The sequence below is a fragment of the Glycine max genome, chromosome 10 (genome assembly GCF_000004515.6).
Source record: "Glycine max cultivar Williams 82 chromosome 10, Glycine_max_v4.0, whole genome shotgun sequence".
Lineage (NCBI taxonomy): Eukaryota > Viridiplantae > Streptophyta > Magnoliopsida > Fabales > Fabaceae > Glycine > Glycine max.
Window position 1 is genome coordinate 13,587,355 of NC_038246.2, and position 26,218 is coordinate 13,613,572.

At 34.9% G+C, this 26,218-nt stretch overlaps 2 protein-coding genes and 1 pseudogene across 2 annotated transcripts in view; 1 reads left to right on the forward strand and 2 right to left on the reverse strand.

Moving 5' to 3' along the window:
• Positions 1-9,933: 9,933 nt before the first annotated feature.
• LOC100775794 (sucrose synthase 2-like) lies at positions 9,934-13,916 on the reverse strand (annotated as a pseudogene).
• Positions 13,917-19,711: 5,795 nt separating this feature from the next.
• On the reverse strand, positions 19,712-22,391 carry LOC100776343 (zinc finger protein WIP2). The gene is made up of 2 exons (XM_003537153.4): positions 21,521-22,391; positions 19,712-20,217 (listed from the first exon to the last, which is right to left on the reverse strand). The coding sequence occupies exons 1-2, from the start codon at positions 22,253-22,255 to the stop codon at positions 19,792-19,794; spliced, it is 1,161 nt and encodes a 386-aa protein (XP_003537201.1). The 5' UTR covers positions 22,256-22,391; the 3' UTR covers positions 19,712-19,791.
• A 3,566-nt stretch (positions 22,392-25,957) lies between these two features.
• The window catches only part of LOC121172953 (uncharacterized), a 4,263-nt gene continuing 4,002 nt past the window's right edge, over positions 25,958-26,218 (forward strand). The window contains exon 1 of the mRNA XM_041006175.1: positions 25,958-26,053. Within this exon, the coding sequence (XP_040862109.1) occupies positions 25,958-26,053 (96 nt within the window). The remainder of the gene's footprint in view (positions 26,054-26,218) is intronic.

Genomic DNA, 26,218 nt, shown 5'->3' on the forward strand with positions numbered 1-26,218 from the left:
CAAATTCCGTGAGACAATTTGGGGCAAATTTATGCTTTGTTTCTTTGAATTGAGGGGTTGTAGGGGATGGCCTTAGGCCTAGGTTGTGTACTGAGATGATGGGGCAAGCCACATTGCCCCCATTCCCTTGTTGTTGGTACCCAAAAGTGCGCCCACCAAGTGCTCAGTGAAATGCCTCAATGGTATTTTTGCCTAAGTTTGTAAAAATGGCTTTTAGATTGGATTTGTGTATGTATGATTACCATTTTTTGGATGCGGACAGCTTGCGAGAATTAGGATAAATGCCAAAACATGACTTAGGCCTAGGGGGCCCAAGCTTTTGTTTGTTGAAATACAAGAAGGCATGATGAGTGAGAGCATGTTGGTGAGGTTTCCCCTTAAGGCCAGCACTTGGTTTGGGCTGAACCATGTTTTCCTTGTGCCTAGATAGTGTGAAAATGTCGTTCACCATGTACATGTGTATGTTGAATAGGTAGCTAAATGCTTTGCAAATGTGCATATATGTTGAAAATGGCACGAAAATGCATCTCAAAGTAGGAACATATGATATGAAATTGCCTTTCAAGAATGTGAATGAGTAGTACAAAAATTACTTTTCCAATGAAGGTGTGATATGAATTTGTTTTCAAATGAGTGTAAGCATGTGCGAATATAACATGAAGTTGCCTCTTAAATGTATGAACATGTATATGAATGAAATGTGAACATATAGCAAAAAGAATGGGGTAGGTGGGTAGCAAAAGCCTTGGAAAATATGTATGGATAGTTTGACACATAGCGTAAGGAATTGCCAAAAAAAAGTAGGTGCATCTTGTAGGGTTCCTTTCATCAAGAGAAAGATAGGTATAAATGTATGAATATCCTAGGAGAACCCGCGCATTAACGTGTAAGCATTCCTTTCAAAATTCATATGGATGTTCATGCTTCGTTGGAAAAAGGGTACACTGTTTGGCTTGATCTGGCTTTTGTTTTGATTAAGTTTTTCTTGAACTAACTTTCTAAACGATTTTGCAGGAAATGGTTCCGAAGAAACTTTCCACGAAGAGGTCTAGAAGAGACGCCGCAGCGGAAGGGTCCAGTGCCACCCGCGAGTTTGATAGTCATCGTTTCCGGAGCGCCGAGCACCAGCAGCGCTTCGAGGCCATCAAAGGATGGTCGTTCCACAGAGAGAGGCGTGTCCAGCTCAGGGAGGATGAGTATACGGACTTTCAAGAGGAGATAGCTTGTAGACGTTGGACGTCACTGGTGACTCCCATGGCTAAGTTTGACCCTAAGATAGTCCTAGAGTTCTATGCTAATGCTTGGCCCACAGAGGAGGGTGATGTGCCATTATTTTCTCCTATTTCTTAACCCTTTTTGCACCATTTTAAATACTGATTAGTCTTAATTGTCAAATTTATTAGGCAGTTTTATTATTTGGGCCCATTCAGCTAATTTGATATTTTTAATCTAATTTCAGGAATTAATGAAGCATTGGGCTTGAATCCAACATTGGGCTTGGACTTGAAGAGGGCAGACTAATTTATTCTACAAAATTAGATCTTATCTTATCTCATCTTATTTAGATATTATTTAGATTTGATCTCATGTAGATATTATTTCATCTAGATGTTATCTTATCTTATCTAGATTTGATTTGATTTTACTGATGGGCTTGGATTTAAAACAGATTTTTAAGCTTTGGGGCTAAAAAAAACAATATAACAACACCAAGGTTCTAGTTTAGCTCTCTCTCTTCTCTCTCTCCTCTCTCTCCTCTCTCTCTTCTACTTTTCATTTTTAGTTTTAGTCTCTCTTCTCTTTCTCTTTTATTTTCGTTTTTTACAATTCCAGTTCATACTTTTAGTTTTATCAATAAAATTCCGTTCTCTATTTGATTAATGGAAGGCTAAGTCCGCAGCGTTGTTTTCTCTTGAGGATCAAGTACAGTTCTCTTTGAGGTTCTATTATTATTGAATTATGTTTAGTTCTTTTTCCTCTTCACTAATTACTCTGAATTTGTTGCTATTAATTCATGCATGCTTAGTGCTTGATTAATTGTCTCTGCGCTTAATTTACGTTCATGCTTAATGATCGTTTATGAGTAATTGGTGTGTGTGATGCTTAATCACATAATGAATGCTTTATGTTAAATTTCACTTAGTAATTTAATTTAGGGTTAGATTAAGTGGTTGAACTAATAAAGGATAAATTCTCGCAACCTAGGATAAGAGACTTGCTTGTGAATCAAGGGGAAGCAACGTATTTCAATTCTGATAATTTCTAATTCATTTTTACTCGTTGTTTAATTTACAAAAGCAAACAACCCCCCCCCCCCCCAATTTGTTACTATTTCCTACTATCTGTTATGAACATTTGGTGTATCATTGCTCGTTGGGAAACGACCTAGGATCACTTCCTAGTTACTACATTTTAATATTTATTTGAGTCGGGTACGGCCTTGATCAGAGGGAGTGCGAGACATGCGTTCATGGGTGAGGGGTCAATGGATTCCCTTTGACGCAGATGCCCTCAGTCAGTTCCTGGGTGACCCGCTAGTTTTGGAGGAAGGCCAGCAATTTGAGTTCAGCCAGAGGAGGAACAGGGCTGACGGGTTCGACGAGGAGGCCATTGCCCAGCTGTTATGCACACCGGGGCAGGATTTCGCCCGGACCGCTGCAGGGAGGCGGGTGCAGATCATGCGCACCAGCATGACCACTTTGACCCAGACGTGGATGACACTGTAGCTTAGCAATGTCTTGCCTAGCGATCATAACTCCGATCTCCCTTTGCCTAAGTGCCAGTTGGTGTATGCCATCCTGACACGGATGAGCGTCCACGTGGCCCAGATGATTGTTGACACCATCTATTTCTTTGCAGGTATGCCACCCACCAAGCACCCTCTGGACCCGGATAAGTCTAGCAGGGCCCTGAGGTTTCCGGCGCTGATCACGGGCCTCTGCCAGTCATTCAGGGTTCCCGTCACCCCCAGTAAAGTGATCCGACCGCCGATCACTCGGGCCTTCATCGAGAAGTACTGCACGCCTAGGCAGGCGCAGGGTGATGCACATCAGGCCACAGACGCACTGCCACCACCTCGGTAGGCTGATCCCGCTGGATCACTAGGCATGGAGCGTTATCTATAGCACTTGATTCGCCAGCAGGCGGCCAACCACCGTGGGCAGGTACAGATACATGAGTGTCTCTACCGGTTCAGCCTCAGTCAGCAGGGCAGGGTTCCGCTCCTTTTGCATGCCCTACTCCGGAGCAGTTTGGGGCTGAGGTCGCATGGCCCGAAGACTGGCCTGAGGCCCAGACAGGGAAGGAGCGGAGCCACGTGACCGAGGTCACCGCACTTTTGTTATTGACATTACTGTTTTCTGTTATTGTCTATATTGTTATTGACATTACTATTTTCTGTTATTGTCTATATGGTTACTAACGTTGTTGTTATTATTTTTTGTTTCTGTTAGAATTTGGTGTTATGGCTCTCAGTTCTTTCGTCACTGTTTTTATTGCAGCTTACCATTACTTGTTTTTTTCGTTTACCTTGTGGTTAGGTGTGAATAGGTAGTGTGCGCCCTCGTCCGCACAACCTGTTCAAAGAGAAAAAGAGAAGAAAAGGAAATAAACAAATGATAATAACTTAAAAAGGGAAAGAAATAATGGGGAGAGAAAATATATCTTTCGGCTGAAAAGCCAATATGTTTTTGAAAAGAAATAACTTCCAGCTTTTCTTTGAAAAAAGGATTCACTGATCATAACCAGTTTTTGAAAAAAAATGTGTATGCACCTGAAGGGTGAATGCTGTGAAAATTTTTCCGAACACCCAAAATGGACTCGAATGAATGCATAAATTGATAAAGGAGCATACTTTGAAAACACTGGGTTGACTTAAATAGGAAAAATGAATCCTGAGCCCTAGTGTCACATGACCATAAAAACTTGATGCTTGAATGTCCACATCGGTGCGTGCATGACCAGTTTTACATAAAATTTCCAAATCATCATTGTTGTGTGTGTGTCATGGAAATAATGTAGGACATCCCTTTTATCCCTGAACCGCTGGCCAAACCCACACCCTAACATATATCATGTCCAGCTGTTCTACAAGCCTTGAGCCAAAATTCCAACTTACCATAAACCTTGACCCAGGGTGAGAATGTCCATCCTTACTCTCGGAAGAAAACAAAAAAAGGGAGAAAAGGACAAAATTCCCAATCAAAGAGTGGGAGAAAGCAAAAAAAAATAAAGAAAATTCCCGATCAAAAAATCAGAAGAAAGCAAAAGGAGAAAATTCCCAATCAAAAAGTGGAAGAAAGCAAGAAAAAAAAAAGAAAATTCCCGATCAAGGATCGGAAGAAAACAGAAGAAATATGCAGAAAGGTCTTTGGACCAGACAATACAGAATTGTCACCAAGTAAACAAAAAAGAAAGGAAACCATGACCTAAAGTGGTCCTCTCCCTTTGATTGCCAACCAAAATCCTGTGCGTCGGTGGCTTGTTCACCTCACACTAAACAAAACCAGAAAAGGAAAAGGCCAAGAACACTTAAAGCCACATTCCCCACAAGAAAACGAACCATTCCCAAGAAAAAGTCCTATTGATCCATGATCATGCATGTAATCTTTGATTTGATTGGAAATGATTTGCAAAATCAAGTCATGACATATCTATGGTTCGAAATTAGGATGAAACACTTACCCGTGTGAGATTGATACACTTTGAGTGATTTCCTTCTATTTTTGTTGGACCCAATGTTTCCTCTAAATGGTCGTTTAGAAACGAAATGCTAACATCCAAAATCTCATTTATGGTTATGAGAAAATTTCATCAACATAGTCTCCTTCCCCGGTAGACACATTTTTTTCATCCAAAAAGCATATGTTGCTCTAATCAGTTGGAAGTTTTGTCTCTTTACTAAAGCATGTTCACATTTTAGTGAAGAAAAAACCGAGACTATTTTAGTCTCATAGTTATCCAGAACTACGTAGGTCTGAGTTCCTCATCACAAATTAAGGATACGTAGGAGCAAAAGCCTCGCTTTTGTCGGCCGCCCCACAATCTGACCCTGAGGTCACGTGACATGCGGAGACAAATTATGGTAATCCGCACACCTTTTCGCCATCCAGAGACGATCGAGTCCGATGGCACGCAGAGACAAATTATGGTCATTCTGCACCTTTTGTCATCCAGAGGCGGCGAGCCCGATGACATGCGGAGACAAATTATGGTCATCTGCACACTTTTTCGCCATCCAGAGACGATCAAGTCCGATGGCATGCAGAGACAAATTATGGTCATTCTGCACCTTTTGTCATCCAGAGACGGCGAGCCCGATGACATGCGGAGAAAAATTATGGTCATCCGAAAACCTTTTCGCCATCCAGAGACGATCGAGTCCGATGGCACATAGAGACAAATTATGGTCATTCTACACCTTTTGTCATCCAGAGGCGGCGAGCCCGATGACATGCGGAGACAAATTATGGTCATCTGCACACCTTTTTGTCATCCAGAGATGATCGAGTCTGATGGCACGCAAAGACAAATTATGGTCATTTTGCACCTTTTGTCATCCAGAGGTGGCGAGCCCGATGACATGCGGAGACAAATTATTGTCATCTGCACACCTTTTTGCCATCCCGAGACGATCGAGTCCGATGGCACGCAGAGACAAATTATGGTCATTCTGCACCTTTTGTCATCCAGAGGCGGCGAGCCCGATGACATGCGGAGACAAATTATGGTAATCCGCACACCTTTTCGCCATCCAGAGACGATCGAGTCCGATGGCACGCAGAGACAAATTATGGTTATTCTGCACCTTTTGTCATCCAGAGGCAGCGAGCCCGATGACATGCGGAGACAAATTATGGTCATCTGCACACCTTTTTGCCATCCAAAGATGATCGAGTCTGATGACACGCAAAGACAAATTATGGTCATTTTGCACCTTTTGTCATCTAGAGGCGGCGAGCCTGATGACAGGCGGAGACAAATTATGGTCATCCGCGCACCTTTTTGTCAACCAGAGGCAAGCGAGCCCGTTGGCACGCAGAGACAAATTATGGTCATTCAGAGACGGCGGGTCTGATGACATGCGGAGAAACCATATGGTCCCGCACCTTTTTTTCACTATCCAGAGACAATCAAGTCTGATAGCATGCGGAGACAAATTATGGTCATTCGCACGCTTTTGCTATCTATAAGACTCGATGCCTGATAACACGCAGAGACTAACGTCGCCTTCTGCACCTTTTGTCATCCAGGGACAGCGAGTCGGGTGGTGGGCGGAGATACCTTATGGTCATCTGCGTCTTTCGTCGATGCGCGGAATTCTTCTCTGCTGGGCAGAGACGATTGGGTGCAATGGCAAAAGGAAGTGTCGTGGTTGTCCTACTTTGTCATTTTCAAAACACTGAAGTTTATTGACGCTTCTGATGCCTTTTCTTTTCTTACTGAACGACAGGTTCCGCTGGCAGGGATATTGACCGGCCGAATGATGTTCCGCTCGAACGAAATTAGTGTCTTATCTTTACTTCCCTTTTATCTCCAATAAAAGGCAAGTAAAGAGGGGCAACTGTCATACCCTAATTTCGTCCGGGGACCATCTGTTTGGTGGGAGGCAACCTTCTCTTGACACCCATCGTTAGGCAATCCGTGAAGTTCCGCGACATGTCGAGAGTCGAAAGGAAGTGTTAATGCGCAATCCATAAAGTTTCGTAACATTCCAGAAGCCAAAGAGGGGACAATTGTGTAATCTGTAAGGTTTCATGACATTACGGAAAGAAAACAAGTATCGTTACATAATTGGTAAAGTTCCGTAACGTTACGGAAAAAGAATCAGCAAAAAAGGGTAGAGGGGGTGTATTTAGTAAACAGGGGTGTGCAAATAGCAATCAGGCCCACTTGGGCCTTCCAAGATGTTTCAACAGAAGGCGATGCCTTCTGGTGGAAGCAACCCAGCTCGCCTAGGCGAGCTGGGCGGCAACCACTTCCCTCTTTTCCCCTATAAATAGAGGAAAGAGGGCAGAGCAAATTCGTTCAACCCTCCTGGTATCTAAGATTCACTTAAAATTAGTGAAAAAAATTATTTTCGTGAAGAAAATCCAAGCCAAGGCACTTCTGTAACGCTTCCGAGACGTTTCCATGGGCAATTTCGTGAAGATTTTCCACCGTTCTTCGTTCGTTCTTCGTCGTTCTTCGATCTTCAACCGGTAAGTTCCCGAAATCGAACCTTTCAATTCATTCTATGTGCCCTTAGTGGTCCCCACTTGTTTTGCGTGCTTTTGTTTTTATTTCATTTGTTTTTCGTACCCCCTTTTGACGTGCTTTAACCATTTATTTAAGTCATTTTGTCGCCTAATCCAAAATAAAATAAATTTTCACCGATCATTTGAGTTGTAATATCTTTTAATCTCTGTTAGAGTAAAATCCGACTGATCTTTCACGTCGTAACCACATTTAAAACCAAAAAGAGGCAAAATAATAATATAATAATCAAAAAATATCTTTAAATAAAATAATCAAAAAATTCAATCGGACGTTTTTTTTCTTCGGAATTTTCTTTCTTAATCGAATTGACTAATAACCAAAGTGAAACTAAGGCTAAAATCAACTCACAAATCAAGGTTTTGTCATCACTTAAAAAATCATTTTTAAAGGTCCAACGCCTTGAAATGGTCCTCTTCACTTTTATTGGTTAAACGTGGACTTTTTAAAAGCCTAAAATCAACACGTAGTTTTGTCACCTCTTTTAAAAAAACCAAGAGATGATTAAATGGTCCAATGCCTTAATGTTTTCTCTTCTTTCAAAAAAATCGAAAGATCGTTTAATGGTCCAACATCTTAAATGACCTTTTGTTCAGTCAAAATATATCTTGCAAAAAAGGGATAAAAACAACTTAACCAACGTTCAGTTCTCAAAGAACTACGTTGGTCTGATTTCCTTATCACAATTGAGGAATACGTAGGAGCAAGGGAAACACCCTTGTCGACCACAAAAAAATAAAAAATACAAAAGGCATAAAAAGACATAAAAACGTAAAAAGGGAAAATAAAAAAATTTGAAGTCATCTTTGCACAATCGATTAAAGGTTGTCATCCTTTGTGACGGACGCGTGGGGTGCTAATACCTTCCCCATGCATAAATACAACTCCCGAACCTTTCACACGTAAAGTTCGTAGGCCACACCTTTCCAGTTTTTTCGACGTATTCCTCGAATAAACGTTGGTGGCGACTTCGCGCATTTTCCTTTCTTGGAAGACGCACCCATGAGCCCTCGCGTCACCCTCCCGATGAAGGGTAGGTTGCGACAGATCCCAAGTGATGTTTGATGAAAAGCAGAGAGAATCGTTAAGGTGTTGGACCTTGAAATGATCTCAAGCGATATTTGATGAAATGAAGAAGTTTATGAGTTGGTTTTATTTTGGTTTTGCTTATTAACCTTCAATCCTTTTTTAAGATAACTTGTGGCACTAATGATTGGTTAAAACTTACTTTACAAGAAGAAAATGAGATTACTGATGATAGAAGGAGATGAAGATGCACAAAACAAGAAAGAGGACCCTTAAGGGTGCATAGATCATATTCAAATCCTTAAAAGAAAAACTAACCGAATGACGAACGAAGAATGATGTAGAAGTCGATTACTGTCACAATTCGGTAGCGCCTCGGCCTCATTTTTCTCTTCTTTCTTCTTTCTCTCTCTGATTTCTCTCAATTTCTCTCAATGCTGGACCTTGGAACCCTTTACTTAGCCTCCCTCACGCCTATTTATAGCAAAAGATGGCATTAGGGTTCATGGCAGCTCGCCCAAGCAAGTTGTTGCTTCAACCTGAAGTAACCTTGCTCGCCCAGGTGAGCTGGTTACTTCACCCCTAAGCTATTTAGGGGCCCAGGTGAGCCATAGACTAGCCTGGGCGAGCCAGGGTTCAGAAAACCCCTTGAAATAACCCTTTTGCCCCCCCTTTCGGTATCTTTCGCATTCTTGATCAAAACATTGGATGATCATCTATTTCGCATTGTAACTGGTGTTCAACGTCGTAAGTTGACTAACAAGGATCAAAAGATCAACAAACAATAGTCCCCGGACGAAATTAGGGTATGACAACATGACTAGTAGGTTATTTCCAAATTACAGGACAATATTAAAAAATATATATGTAAATGGAATTTAAGGACCATAGTCGTAGCAAACAAGCCTACCATTCAACAACTTTCCACCAACAGTCATAAACACTTTCAAGAGCTTACTCAAACCCCAACTATGTGGATGCTACAAAATCCATTCAAAGCAAAAGATTAAAGGAATTTGTGAAAAGAAATATACAACATGTTAGAGGGATAGTTGAACTGCCTTCAGTGGATCAATATTGTTGAAGACAATCTCATCCACCACGACTTGCATGTACCTCTAAGAAGTACACACAAATCTAAGAAAGAAGGAAGGAAAGAGCAATAGAAGAGGTAATATAACTATATAAGAATAAACCTCAGTCACAAAAAGTGAACAAAAACCAATGACTATTCTAGTCTTTACAATCAACATCCTTGTAAGTGGAAAACCTGGGCTAATTCAGCATACTTTTCTAGCCATAGGTCAAGATCATTAGTACAAGGGTTTTTTTCCTGGGATAAATGATAAATACTATTATAATACATAAGTTATAAGCAAAAAGAGAAGACCCAAGACTGTCAATCTTGTGTATCTCATCTCACAGCAGTGCTTTAAGTGATACTTTCATTCATATTTTATATAACTTGTTAGCCCTAATTATTCTGAAGGTAAATATCATACTATCAATACAGTGTTAATAAAGTATGGTTAGGACTTAGTCATGGTTTTTAATGAATAAAGGAAATTTGAATTATTATAGTGCCAAAAACAAGGACAAAAGAGAAAACTAATTCAGGCCAAGGTAATGTCTCAAATCAAGAATTGAAATTTTTCATGAAAAGTGGTATTTATCCTTAAATTTCTTCCAATATAAATATGAATCGGGATATTTTTTCTTCTTAAGTGCATGTGTGATTGTGCACTACACATATGAACATTCAAATCAATTTAAGTTGAATTCTTAGTTGTACATAACATGAGTTTTCACATTTTGTAAGGCAAAGTAAGATGATAAAGAAGAGGGACAAGAACCTGTGCAACTCCTATTTTATAAGCCAATAAAGATGTAACAAGATTCCCATCATTGTAGTTTCCAATGATGAAATCAGGATACCCTTGTAACTCAGCGGCAATTTCACTGGCAACATCCTATTGACATACATAACCATCAATATTAAATGAAATGCTAGCTCATACAGTATGGTGAATTACTAGATTCTTTAAACTAAGATAAGAAATCATTTAAATCCTCATAATGATTCCTTATTAGGAGAACAATTCAAGCTATACATGTTTATGGATGGCATTTACCTCTACATAAGTTTCTAGATAAGGCCACACATCCAACCTTGAGATCCATTTAAGGAGAGTTCCTGACTCTAATATGAATGGAACTTGAAAAATATGAGTATGGTCAGTACCACTGACTCCTTCTAGTTGTTGGTTGCATGTTGTCCCCTTTGCATTAGGTACTAACAAGGACCTTTAGAACAAAAGAGAATTTGTAATTTGATTTGAACTAAAAAAACAATCAAATACAACAACCTTATCAATATGAAAAACCTAATTCAGAAAGTTACACTTACAATTAGAATTCTTGGAGTGAAATCAAGTCCCTGTTTCTTGATCCAAAGGAGCATCTCATTTCCAAGGGCATGCACTTAATCTAGTATATAAACAACCTACATATAAAACCTTTCATGTATGATGATGGCCATATGTATGATATATAACTCAAACAATGCAAGATAAAAAGATGGAAAAAACTAAGGGAAAAAAGGACTTGAAAGAAGGGGCAGTGAACAACATATGCATGTCTAGCTCAACTATTCTTTTTCGGTATATGATAAAGGAGACACCTGCCCACTAGTGTCAAGCAAACCCAAGACATTGGCTTGACCAAAGTAACCATGAGGAGATATTATAACAACATTGAATACCATTGGCACTCTCCCAAGAAAAGTCTCTAGTGTAGAAGGATCAGGAGCCTAAAGAATATCTAGTAGCAAATGCATCATTTCCAATACCCGTTCAACAGTATCATCCCAACCTCTCTCAAAACCCATTCCTTGCAATCTACATTTAGAAAAGAGTCAAAGGAAAAAAAATTAAACTAAAATGCCCCACAAAATTCTCACATCATTTGTACTGCAAAGCGAAGACATGTAAACCCATTATCAAACAGAAAATTACACATATTAAAACTCTGAATAGAGTGTATCATGTGCAAGCTTAGAAAGATAATCCTCAGTCTTGTCCAATGTAGACTGAAGTTTGGTAATGGTTTGTATTCTATCATTTAGCATCAGAGCCTATAACATGGATAACGAAGGAGAGAAATTTTTCACAAACTATAGATTCCTCGTACCAAAATAAAAAAAATACAAATATGACATTGAGCACTCAGTTTAAGAGGATATTGAAAAAGATGACGGTACTCAACAAACCAAAAGGGGAGTGAATTGGTTTTCAAAACAAAACAAACTTTTAAAATTAGAGTTACAAAAACTTTTTTTGTACGAATTGTATCACAAAATTTTTCATAAATCGAACTCAATCAATACTTAATCAATCCACCCTTTACACAAGATCCTTCATTAGAGTTCTTTCTTTCACAAAGATATGTCTTGAACCTTTTGAAAACTGATTAATACATGAATAAAAGATGAAGATCAGATCAAGAGAAGAAATACATAAGCTTTTTATACTGGTTCACTCTCTATCACTAGAGAAGTTAATCCAGCTACCTAATCCAAAACTAGAATTAGATTTTCACTATACATAATGAATCCTTACAAGCAATCACAACCAATCTACAGTTTCCACCCTGAAAAAAAAAAAGACGTAGGCACCCAACACTAGGGTTCTTTGTGAATAAGAGCCTAAGGGAACCCTACTCTTAGCCCAAACTAGAAACACCTATTCTAGCATGTCCTAAGCAATTCATGCACAAATAGAAAGATGTGTAAAACCATACACGAAAACCAAGAGTAAAGATAGACACAACCTGATCAAGGTTACAAGCTCTGACTGAAGAGATGTTCTTCTTGCACAAAAAAAAAGATGTGTAAAACCATACACAAAAACCAAGAGTAAAGATAGACACAACCTGATCAAGGTTACAGGCTCTGATTGAAGAGATGTTCTTCTTGAACTTGAGAAAGTGACACAACTCACTTATCACCAAAGATCTTCACAATCTAAAGATTTGAAGGTGAGTTACTTCTTCTAAGCACTTTTCTTCTCTTTTTTCTTTAACTAATAACAGCACGTGATCTTAGCTCATTCAGAGGCTTATTGTGTTGTTTTTGAGATTTTGACATTGTTTTGATGAGAACACAAGCTAGTTATTTCTAGAGAAAACTGTTATAACTGCCTGTAATCGATTAAATCTATAAGATAATTGATTAATTCAATGAAGTAATCAATTAGATTATCTTTTTAATCAATTAAAGTGTTCTTCCAAACACCTGGAAATAACTCAAGAACAATATAATCGATTAGATACTCAAAGTAATCAGTTAAAATGTTCTTGTTCACTTGTGAACTACTTATCAAAAGAGAAGTGATCAATTATATCACATGGTAATCGATTAAAACAGAGACTGGTGAATAAATCAGTCATTGTCTCAAAAACAATCGTGTAATCGATTACGAGAAGGTTTTAATCGATTAAACCGATAGGAGACATAACTCTACAAACTTCAGACAACTTGTGTAATCGATTACGATAAGGCTATAATCGATTAAAACAAAGAGTTTTTCCTTCTGAAGAAACTTTTCTAACTTAGAAATTTTTCTTCTCACTTACTCATGATGATGCATGATGCACAAGAGATATGATATGGACTAAGGTGCAACATTCAATATAACAACCAATACAAATGTCACTCAAGGGAGTTGGGCATGTAAAAGACAAAACATCTTCAAGCTTCAAGCTTTAGTCTACATGTTGTTCATGTTGCTCCCCCCATCTCTAACAGATATATCTTTCAGAGATGAAGGGAGGGAAAGAGAAATTCAAGGCCAAGTTTCAGTTTTGAAACCATATATTTTGTCATATAATATAATCACTTTATTAGAAGTGCATAAGACAACATACTCACATGGCCCTTGTATTTGTGAGCTCAGAGGAAATCAAGCAAGGGCTACAAGGAATCCTTGTTGCAAAACATAATTGATGAAAGTTGGACAAGGAAATGTGGCATTAAATGGCTCAAAATCAAGCTCCAATACAAAATTTTCATTTATCCTAAAGCACATTGCAAAACAAAAGCAATCACTAAGTTACAATCCAAGGGCAGAGGTTATTTCTTATAACAAAAGCTACGTGGTATATTTCTTACTTTCCATCTACAAGTTCTTCCTTGAAGTTGAGATATTCAAAATGCTTAATTGCTCCATGTTGAACTCAGAGACATTAAAACAAACATATTCCAAACATCGGGTCTTAGACGAACTACTACTATCACAAAAGGAGGCAAAACTATGGCTTCCTATCACAAAAATAATGCTACACATTTTTATACCATATCTTAAATCTTCAAATGCGATTGTAAAGTAACTTTCCCGAATATGACAGCTACAATAAGGCTAAAGTTGGATGAAAATTTTCAATTAATGACGACGACAAGTAACAAATTATTCAATTATTTTACCAAACACTAACTAAAGTGAAGTTATGGTAAGGCAAGTGAGCTTTGTAGACTTGACAATTTCACCGAAGGGACCATTTTTAAGATCTATTATTGCTTGATCATCACCAGGGATGTTTTCAAGTTCATCAATCAAATTATGGGGTTGCAAAAGCCACATACCTTCAAACAGAATAATAGGTATTCATCCACCAACACACTCATAGAAAGACATGGTGAAAAAATGAAAGGAGATTGAAGAAGTTGCAATGAAAAGGTATCCAGATCTTATTTGAGAGATCGAACAAATGAACCTGATCCAAAGGAGACAACCTTGTGATGTCGTTCAACTTAACGTTGGGCTTCTCCCTTACGATGGCCGAGTTGAGCCCAACCTGAAGCTTGGCCTGCTCGGGGTCCTCGTCCTCACCACTGCCTTCACCGTCCTTTGGCTTGGTCTTGGGCCTTGAGGCCACAGTCGCGTCCCTGTTGGAGGCCGGACTATGGCCACCATCATCCAGCACGACCCAAATCTCCTCGCATAGTTTTCGACATTGTCTTCCTACACGGCCTGCTTCATGTATTCTATCATTTGCTCCTTGAAATTGCTATACATCTTTTTCTTCCTCCACCGATGGCATGTACGAGAATCAAAATTTTGAACTAGGGAAAGGGAGAAACCTTCGAGGTGCATCACGATCGTGTGTGTTGGGGAAAGAGGGAGGAGAAGGTGTGGTCAATTTCAAAATCCTAGTTGTTATTGGAATCGAAAATTCAAGGAGAAAAGGGGAAAATAGAAAAAAAAAAGAAAGAAAAGAGAAAAACCCAATGTTCTGGCTTTGGTGTCCCAAAAATATGCATTCTTCCATTTCTTTCAAAGACGATTTTCTAAAACCGACATTGTATTCTCGCATTCTACATCGGTTCTTGAAGAAACTGATGTTGTAATGTGTTTTCAAAGACGATTTTGGTAAAACCGTCTTTAAAAAGTTACAGTTATTTACACAAATACCATTGCTTAACTTTCGACATTGATTTTTGTAGGATCGTCATAAAAGATAATTTTTGTAATAATAATTTCTTTAACTAACTTCAAAATTATAGCAAAAGAAAAAATTTAGATTATCATTCAAAAAGAAAAAGGAGATAACTCTTATAGAAAAAAGATTAACACATTCGAAAATTTTAAGCAATCAAATAGTAGAATATGAGTACCCGCCTTAGATAGAAAGAAAAAAAATCCAATTAAGTTAAAATATGAGTACAAGATGGTGCTATGGAATGGTTGTCTGTTCAGATGCTATCTTGGTGTTAGATTGTTTCCAACACCAATATATCTAATGGTACCTCATATGCTAATTGGTGCAATAGCCCTTTTATTTGTTTGAGGACATTGCCTTCCTTTTGATGTAATATTTTTTTCTGTCTATGGGTCACATTTCATGTCTGGATTAATAAAATTTATTTGCCTCGCAAAAAAAAAAAATACCTAAAAAAGAACTATAAATACAACAAGAGTGGTATAGAAAGCATAAAAACAGACCTCGTAGAGGAGTTAAGTTTAGAAAACTCATCAATAGTCTAGAAAATATAATTTACAAATAAATAAAATAAAATAAAAGTTATCATGAATTAAAAAAAATTATTAATGTTGTAAAAAAGCATACATATCTTGACATTCAAATAAGAAAAACAAGGAGAATTGGTTAAAAAAAATTATACTGGATTGGACATAGTAGAATTATAATTTAGGTGGTTTAAATAAACAAGACATATTAGATTTAACTTAAATGTACAATAATAACAACTGCCTACAAGGCTAAACAATTCGGATAAGGAGTCAGCAAGGATTTACTAAAAACCATTTACGTTATATAAAAGAAAAAGATATATATATATAAAGAACTGCTGGTGATTCGAGCCAAGGAGACAGATGTTCCTAGTGTGTAGGAATGTGAATACAAAAAGCAGAATATCACATTTAACATACTCTTGCGTGTTGGGTTGTTTGATGTTCTTTTCATGGTCATGGCTCGGTAGATCATGGAGCTACCTATAGTATTATACTAGTTACCAAACTCTTTTTCTATATGCTCAACTATTAATTTGATATTTATATGGGGAAAAGCGATGCCATTAACAAAGACAAAAATCTTGGGATTACAACCTATCGATAGATATTGTTTGGTCTCTTTAATTAACATCAAGACCTGATCTCTATTTTATACTCCTGTTTGATTGCTTATATATGTCTAATTCTAAAGTGATGGTGCATGTACATGCATGGATTTATACTTGCGTTACGTATCTTTTAATTGTCAAGCTTTTTTGGGATATAATCTTTATTTTTTCTACGCAGTACTTTTCCAAGAAAAAATAAATTCAGGCCATAATCATTGTCGATCGCATGTATTGACATTGGAGGGCATATTGTGGGTATGGATGATTTTCAGATAGAGACTTCCCATAAAGGCATAAATGCCATACAAAAAAAAAAAAAAAATGATGTTGCAAGACACCACCACGCTGTGAAGTGTGAACTACTAATAGAGTACCAAAGGGTCAATGTAGGGTGGGGTTGGTCTCCTCAACAAACGGGTAGGATATTGATTGTGAATAAATGCTTTTTATAGTGTACTGCTTGAGTTCATCTATTAATTAGTAGCATTCTCTTCACAGTCAGGAAGGGAATTAGTAACTCACATGGGCATCAACTGACATTGGACAGTGGGTTAACTCAGAAAATTATTCTTCCACAACATGCAAATATATATTATACTATATATTATACTACATTCGCCTGTAAGATATATTTAATTAATTTATGTCATTTAAAAATAATTAAATAAGAATATATATGAAAAAATAATTGATCGTCTAAAATTTAAAAAAGAATCTTATAAAAAAGTATAATTAAATTTTTTAATAAAATTATAATTAAGGAGATAAGAATTATATGTACTCCTAATTTGTTAAGGAAAAGTCTTTTAATCCTAATTTAGTTGGGTTTTTTTTTTTTCGTTTGTTCTTTCAATGAACGACGAAATACATTATTATTAACCAGTTGTTCATATACCCTACCACCTTTGTAACAAAAAGAAAAAAAAATCATAATACTCTTAATTTGTCGGAATTTGGTTATGATTTTACACAGAGGGTCACTGTTGTAAAGACAAAATCTGACCAGCTAGCTTCACTCAAATTACCAACCATTTAATAAGGTGAAATCTTTTAAATTACAGTAACAGTGAAACTGTGGATAAAAAGTGCAATTTATAAACAATTACGGTCATAATATAACTTCCGAAATTAATCCTCTTATGAGATTACAATTATGGTTTATTTATTTATTATTTATTTATTACATTTACAATTAGGTATTTAACAAAAAAAAGGCTACAATTAATTAGGTTGTTAGTAATTTAATAATTTTCGATCTATTATTATGAATAGAGCTAGTATGATTAATTACTTGTTCATTTTTTTCTTTATTTTTTTATGTGACACTACATTAATTACTATCATCTTATTATATATTTGTTATTATTATTTTTTATATATATTATCGTGTTGTGAAAGTACACTTATAGTTAATAAATTAAAAATCATATAGGTATAATTTTCAAAATAACTATTATAAAAGACTTTAAACTTATCATGCATATATGTTTATTTGTAATTGAAAGACAATTTAAAATTTTATTATTAGTGTGTATATTATTTTTTTAAAAATAATTTTTAATTAAGGTAAATGATATGAATTTAATTTAATTGGTTGAATAAGATATGTAAGTATTGTAAATCTCAGGCATTATACAATTCCTACTGACAAAAAAATAATGTTATCTATATTTCTTTTTATAAGAACCAAGTTATTATATTATAGTTTATACTATAACTTATTTCTTATACATAAAACAAATTCATAATTCATGGAACTAACTTCTCTTGTTGAAATAAAACTTTATTGTTATTAATGTGCTTTTGATAATTGTACACCAAATATACATGTAGTGGATAGGTTAATTTAGAACACTCAAAAGGAGAAAGAGAGAGAAAAGGGTGTGAGTGAGAGAGATTGTGGTCAAAATTAAATTTTCTGAAAGGTCGATTCAGTCTACAGTTTATCCCTCAGAAGGAAGATAGGGGGAAGGGGTGTGCATGTACTGTAGGAGGCATCTGTACATGTTGCCAATCAGCCCAACCAACACAACTTGGGCTCCACACTCTTACGCTTCTTACCTTTTGCCCATCCTCTCTCTCTCTCTCAATGAGATCCACTTCATCATTGGGTTGCACCATAGCACACCCTCATATACCTCAATATTAATCTTTCAAACCAAGAGGGACCATTTATATGGTAACTTCAATCCTACCCTTAAATCTTTTCCATATCCTCATTGTGCATTTAATTTCCCTCAAAAAAGCTAATCATTTGCTTTGAGTTTTCCAAGCAAAGGGTGAATCTCGAATTGGTATATGTTCTATCTATCTATCAACAAACACATCGTCTTCCCTCTCCCACTATGCAAAGCAAAGGGCATCATATTATGCACCCGCCAACCAAAAAGCTGACGTAGGTTTTCAGCTTCACGGGATGAAAAAGGCTATCCAATGACCTACAACTACAATCATAACATTATATATGTATGCACCCCAAACTTATTATATATGTCTTAAGTTCTTTATATTTTGTCATCAACTTCTTCAATCAAATAATGATACGTACGTACTTTATTATATATATATATATATATATATATATATATATATATATATATATATTAAATCGCTTTCATTAAACTTGAACTGTTGAATTTCTAAAACAACATTCACTCGTCAGTACATTTAATGAAAAAATTGAATGTAAAAATTGAAAAACGTGATCCAGATTAAAATTCCGTCCTTATAAGGCTGAATTGTCACTTATTATATATGTGAATTAGTGTGACCAAGTAGATCTTGAAGTAATTTCATCCACCATGTTAATTATCATATGATAAGCTTCAGTATATATGTGAAATTGTGGATTAATTGGAGAACACGTACCAATAGAGGATCTTGAGAAGAAAGCAAGTTGTCAAAGCCAGGAAAGCCATGGAATGCCCCACAGGCATTCGTCCATGCACATTCATCATTATTCATCAAAGTTTGAACTTTGATGAGGCCTACAGGCTCTGGATTTGAGAAAAGAGGCTTTTCTTCATTTTGACCCTTCTTCCTGTGATTTTGACAAGCAAGAATGCAAAAAACACACACATATATATCCTTTCTCGAGTATATACATACGTACACAATAGTGTAATTAAGCAGATAACATAATTCAATGTATATATTACGTATTGATATTCAAACGTAGAGTGCAACAGTGCACTTTGTACGTACATAAATCCATCAATACATAAACATCAACGTACGAGATACTAAAACTTTTATTCACCATGATACTAAAATATATATCAAAAGTACTAGTTGGTTATGAAGCTCATAAAACAGACGTAAATAGACAAAAAAAAAAATTATATATGTGACCCTAAAACCAATGAAATATTCAGACAAACTAAGAAAATGCAATTTAAAATACAACTGAAGCTGCATAGTATATGTTATTAGCTATTAACCAATTAGCTTGAGTTATATATATGCTTTTGCCAAAAGCATAGACAATGTAATCATCATTGTCTGCAATGCCTTAAGCAACTAAATATATCAAAGAGACAGGAGATCTTATACATGAGAAAAAACTAAAAATGAAGTTGGATTTACACCTGGATTTTAACCAGCTTGTCAATTCCAACAAAAAGAAAAGAAAGACAAAGGAGAAGAAAGAAGAACAAAAAAGATTGGCCTCCATCTAATTAAACTTGGTGCTTAATTAATTGTATATAGTTCTCAAATGGGAAGCCAATTAAGGATATGTAGTCATACCAAATAATTAGTTCACAAATTAACTAAGATTTAAGAATAATAAGATAATAATTCAAATAGAGACATTATATATATAATAATAATTAAAATAAAACCAGTTCAGTTCCATTTTTTTCCTTCAGTCAATATTATCGATCCTGTTCTACTTCAGATGCAGGCTCTTCCTCTTCTTCAAAGCCATCAATCCCATAAGCTGCATGGCCACTTCCAAAGGCTTTGATGTGATCCTTAAGGGACCTCTTGTGCTTGAAATCAGAGCCACAGATGCAATACCAAAGCTTGCCACAGTTCTTCTCATGTGTTCTCCAATCACCTCTCACGGCAAAGGCCTTGCCACATTTTCTGCACATGAAGGGCTTAATCCCATGCTTCCTCTTGTAGTGTGTTTGGAGGGTTCTGAAGTCTTTGAGGGGCTTTGCTCTTGGGTGATCAATGTTGTTCCTGCAACCTGGGGAACAGCAATAGCATGGAAGCCTAAGCATACCTGTTGGTTGGGTACCCCTCAGAGATTCAGGCCCTTTTCTGTACTGTGATCCATGCCCCCACATATGCATCTGACAAAAAGAAAAGAAAAAGAAATTAAAAAAAAAAACAAATATTATGGATGCCCCCCAAAAAAGAAGATAACTAGTACAGAGAAAAAAGAAGGCTAAAATTATCATCAAAAGCTGTATTAGTCAAGTACATGTTGTAAAAATTTAAACATTAAAGTTGAATTTGGATTTTGGACTAAGCTGGCACAGAAAATAACTGTCTCAGTATATAGCCACTAAAATATGGAACAAAGATGTTTTCAATTTTTCTCTGAATGTGTAAGGAATTATCACACATATTAATCATGTAATTCAAGGACTTCGAAATAAAATTAAAAAAGAAAAAAACCTTGAAATGTATAAATTTTGTGAAATTTGTTTTAGGTACTTATTGTTAGCTACTATTTTTATTTGCAGTGTGTACATGATCTGATGCAAGGGTGATATATATATATATATATATATATATATATATATATATATATATATATATATATATAAAGAGAGAGAGAGAGAGAGAGAGAGAGAGAGAGAAGGAGGGTACAGCTAATAGCTATGTCTGTGTAAGAGACTTTCAGGTGCGGGAGGTTTTTGGATTTAGATAGAAAAAGGCCACAAAGAGAAAGAAATCTTGTGTTGTAGGAAGAAAACACTGCAAAATTTTCAGTTCTATAGGCAGCTGCAAGCCAAATACATAATGAAGCACTGACTTCAATGCACCAAAGGCATAAAGAACATTGCCTGAGTAGTTTAATCAACGAAAAGGATATCGATGTAGGATCTGGGGTCTCAGTCACAGTTTTAACCAGGCCGGAAAATATTAATTTGTTCATACATTAATTAGTACCCGTTTCACCATGCAAGAAAACAAAAAAAGCTCAAAATAATTTTAATCATTATGATATAAGTACAAGTTTAAAAGAAAAAACAAATGACCCTGGTGGAAGAAAAACGGAAGGAGAAGAAAAAAAGCAAAAAAGGCAAAAAAGGACAATGCTTTTCCTCTTATTACCATCCAAATTAACAAAATCATTAATTTTATTTCATATGAATTGGGAGAAAAAGAGGTGCAAGCAAGGTTTTAAATCCCCATTACGATTTCATCGTTCCTCAATATCATGAAAAATCATGGACAAATGCAGTCAGAGACTTAAAATAACTTTAATTTGACGTTGCGGTCAAAATCACAGTCACTTATCATTTTTCAAGATTTTATATGTGAAAAAAAAAAAGAAGAATAAGAAGTAGAAGGGTCTATGATTTTTTAGTAACATGCGTGTCGGTTAGGATAAAAATTTTGTTAATTTTATGTTAGTACACTGACCTGCATGTTGTTGTATCTGTTGAAGGTTTTGCAACAAACAGGACAAGAGAACTGAGTAGGACCAATGAGAATCTGAGAAGGTGTAGGGATCCAGTACTGTCCCTTGTTGAGTCTGTTAGACAAGAACCCTGAAGAAGAAAAATCATCACTCCCATTATTATTATTATTACCATCTTGTTGTTGTTGTTGTTGTTGTTGTTCTTGGTCTGTGGAACAAGCTGAAGAAAGCACAGAAGCGATCTCAGCAGCACTAGGGCTTGGCAACCCAATGTGAAGTGCAACAGTGACAGTTTCATCAGGACCATCTTCTTGATCTTGTTCCTCCTCTTTGGGGTGAAGGTGATGAAGAAGGGTTCTGTTGTTATTGTAGTTCTCTTCCACATCCATGGCTGTGCAAAAATTGTCCTGAAGAATCTCGTGATCCTGATCTTGTTCTTGGTCATCATCCTCTTCTTGTTCCTCTTCATTTTTTGGGCTGAGGGTTAGAAGAGGAAGGGCTACTCTCAAGGGAGGGGAAGGGGGCGAAGAAGAAGAAGAAAAAGAAGAACAAATAGTGGTTTGAAAATTGTGGAAGTGGAAAAAGGTGTTGTGGTTGTTATTGATGATGTTGGAACCATTTTGGTTGAGGAAGTTGTGGGCATAGGGATGGTGGTGCTGGGATGAAGGGCTTGGAGAAGGGTAGTGGAAGAAATTACTACCTAGTGGTGAGAAGAAATTGGAGTAAGGGTCTGCCATGGGTGGAATATGAAAAAAGGTTTGTGTTTGAGAGAGTGGGAACAGTGCAAGACTATGTAGGTTTTGCTTTTATATACAGATAGAGAAAAGTACAAGATGGCTGAAGGGAGTGGATGGTGGAGAGAGAGAGAGAGGTATCAAATATGGAGAAAGAGATTCAGCAAAATATATATATATATATATATATATATATATATATATATATATATATATATCTGTGTGTGTGTGTGTGTGTATAGAAATAGTGGAGGAGAAAAATAAAGTAACGAAACACAGCAAATAATTTTTATAAAAAAAAAAAGGATTTTAATAATTAAGAAAGAAGGAATGCTGGTAATTACAATTTCATTTTCGTTCTTATTAATTTATTCTTTTAGAGAGAAAGAATACCGCTAGTGGGAGTTTATAGTTATGGAATATTATTCAATTAAGTTTTAGTTTATTTGTTTACACACAATTTATGTATTTTTTTATTAATAAAATTTTAGATGAGTTGGATATGGAGTTTTATCTGACTTAAAGATAAGTTTCAAGACTTAAAATATATTATAAAAATACTTACATATTCGTTACTAACAAGATCTTTATACTCATAATAAAAAATTAAAATTATATTTTTATAAGATACTATTATTTCTTATCAATTAAATCAACATTTGTTAACTATAAACTATAACTGTTTAATTATGCACGTAGCTTTTTGAGAAACAATTAATCTGTTGTTAATTAATATAATAAGTTTTTTAATAATTCCTAAAATGTGCAATATTGAGTGATAAAAAAATATTGATAACATATTCTTTAATATACATCTATTACAACCCTTATTACTAAGTCAATAGTGATTCTCTTTAAAATATTTTTACTAATATGATTTTTCGTGATTAAATCTTTATTGAAAATTATAAAATAGAAAATTGTTTTTATCTCATTTTTAAGTATTTTGGATAAATAGTAAATAGTATAAAATATCACCAAATAACTAATAAAAAAATATTTGAAAAAGTGTTAAAATGAAACTGTTACTAATTAATATGTCTAAAAAATTCAATGACTTATCATTATGTTTCATCTAATGATTATTGTAATCTACTAAGGTTAATCTAGTATAGAGAATTGAGATGAATGCACGAGGACTTAGATTAATTCTTATTATAGTCATTGTAAAAAAAAATCTATTGATTCTTGCTACTCATCTTTCAGATTTCTCTTCCCCAAATGACTTAAGCAAAATTTATATATGATAAGTTTTAATCACAACCACTATATTTTCAAGGAAATTATATATGATTCAAGCTCCAGATAATATATCATAATTTACAATGTTGGAATGCTATAACTGTGGATAAAGAATAAATGAAAGAAAGAAAAAAGAAACATACACATTGAATAAAAATGGGTAACGGGTAAGGTCTCATACACCCATTATATCAAAGTTTTCAATTTATCAATTTTGTGTATATAATTTATCCCCATTTCATAATGGAGAGTCCTCCAGTTGAATCCAAGTGAAATCAAGGCTAATTCCTTAAGCGATATTTAGATTTCACTCTTGCCAATAAATAAAAAATCATAATTGGAAAAAGTGACTTGTGATCAATAAAGTTCTTTGACAATGATATTAGTCATTGACAAAATCAATAAATAATACTAAAAATACAGTTAAAATAATTACTAACATTATAACATGATAGATTTGCCTAGTGGTTAGACACTCCGCACAAAAACATTGTGGGGATAATATTTTAGGAGGTGTACTTTAATTTACTCTGTTATATGAGGAAATCTTTTGAACCAGTAACAATCACACTCCAAGCCAAATTAATCTTTCCACCCAATAGACTAGAGGATATATGTGGCAGGATCAAAACATATTACTAACAATATTTTCTAAATTAAATGGAAATATAGGATAGCTAGGGAACATCTCCTAATTTGAAGAGACTACACATATTTAATCCACGGTGAAGAAAAAAAATATTTAACCTTATAATTTTTAGAGTAAATTAAAGTACAGCTCCTAAAATATTATCAAATTACACATGATTTCACCCTTTTTATTTTTGTATATTAACCCCTTTTAAGTTTGAAAATATTATACTAACGCCCTCTTATATATTTAAAAACATTACATTGACATCCCCTCAAATATCTTACACTAACACCCATAGAAGGGAAGTGGACATAATGATTAAAAAAAATAGGATGCTTATGTAATTAATTACACGAAACCTCAAAAGGTATTATGAAATTTGATCTAATTTTTATATGTACATCTAGCTAAACCAATGGAATCTATTTTCGTATGCATGATACAGATCAAATCACATATTCTCTTTGGTATTCTTTATAAGAAACAAATAAGTGTATTTTATTTTATTTTTTTCATTATAAGAAACATGTATCACATTCTTAGATGCAATAATTGTTAATTCTTTTTTATACCTTAATTTATTGTAACATTTATTAATGAGATGTTCACCATTCTTGATGCAAGTAAATAATGCATTTATTAGGCTAATATAAGTTACACTGTTTGATGGGAAAAAAACTAAATTTATCACTTGAATATGTGTAGTGTCATTAAATACTACTATTTTGTTCTATGGGTGTTTTTAGAATAAAAATTAATTTTTTAACATTAGTAATTAAAATTAACTAATGTAAAAATAAATATCACAAGAAGAAGAGTTGATTACTACAAGAAAAGATGTTTGCTGTGATGACAAATTTCGTCATTAAAAACTTAAAAAGTTGTCACTAAATTTATATATAATGACAAAATTTTGATTGGTCACATGTCATCACTAATATGTCCTCACTAGTATATTAGTGATGATATTTTTTTATGTCACAAAAAATGATATATATTATCATGAAAATATTGTCATTGGTATTTCTATATAATAATGACAAAATTATATTGTCACAAATATTCAAGACAGTAGTGACAAATTAATTGTTAAAATTCGGAGTTTATAACAATGGTTATCACTATTATATATTATCAAAAAATAGTCATTACTATTTTTAATTACCAATTTTTTTTATCATTGAATTATTTTTTTTAATTGACATAATAATGCACACATATAATCTTTTTAAAATGTTGTTAAAATGAACATCACTTAAATAAATACAGGTTAATTCAAATATAAATTAAACATAATAATAATATTTAACAATGCCCAAAATCCAAAACATTATACATTAAATCACACTATAAAGCTACTAATATTTCATAATTCTTAAATTGAACAAAAACTATCCTAAAATGATGACATGTCTTCTTGAATTTCAATCCTACAAATAAATACAAGAAAAAATTAAATATTAATAAAAATAAAGTAATTAATTGATCTATTTTTGGTAATGTAGTGGTATAATAAATCATGTGGACATGATACATGATATTGGACAAAAGTCTCTTTGACAAGCACATGCACCTCTGTATCCAGGGTGCACAAACTTCACATGGTTATCATCGGTGTTAGAGTTAGTCAATTTGAAGGCAAGATATGGGTGGAGTAATAAAAACTTCATTGAATTGCTAGTGTTGTTGAAGAAGATGTTTCCTAAAGATAGCATGATGTCGAAAATCACTATGAGACAAAGAAAATACTATGTCATGTGGGTATGAAGTACTAGAAAATGCATGCATGCCCTAATGATTACATATTGTACAAAAATGAGTTTGCAAAAATGCATAAGTGCCCTACATATGAAGTATCACAGTACAAAGTGAAGGATGATGAATGTAGTAATGATGAAAGCACAAACAAAGATCGCCCAACAAAGGTGCATGTGTTGATATCTTCCAATAATTTGAAGGTTTAAGAAATTGTTTGCTAACGGAGATAACACAAAAAACCTTGCATGACGTGCAGATGGGAGAAAAGGTGATGGATTAACTGCTCTGGCATCCAACTAATTCTCCCTAGTGGAAGGCAATCAATCGTTTGT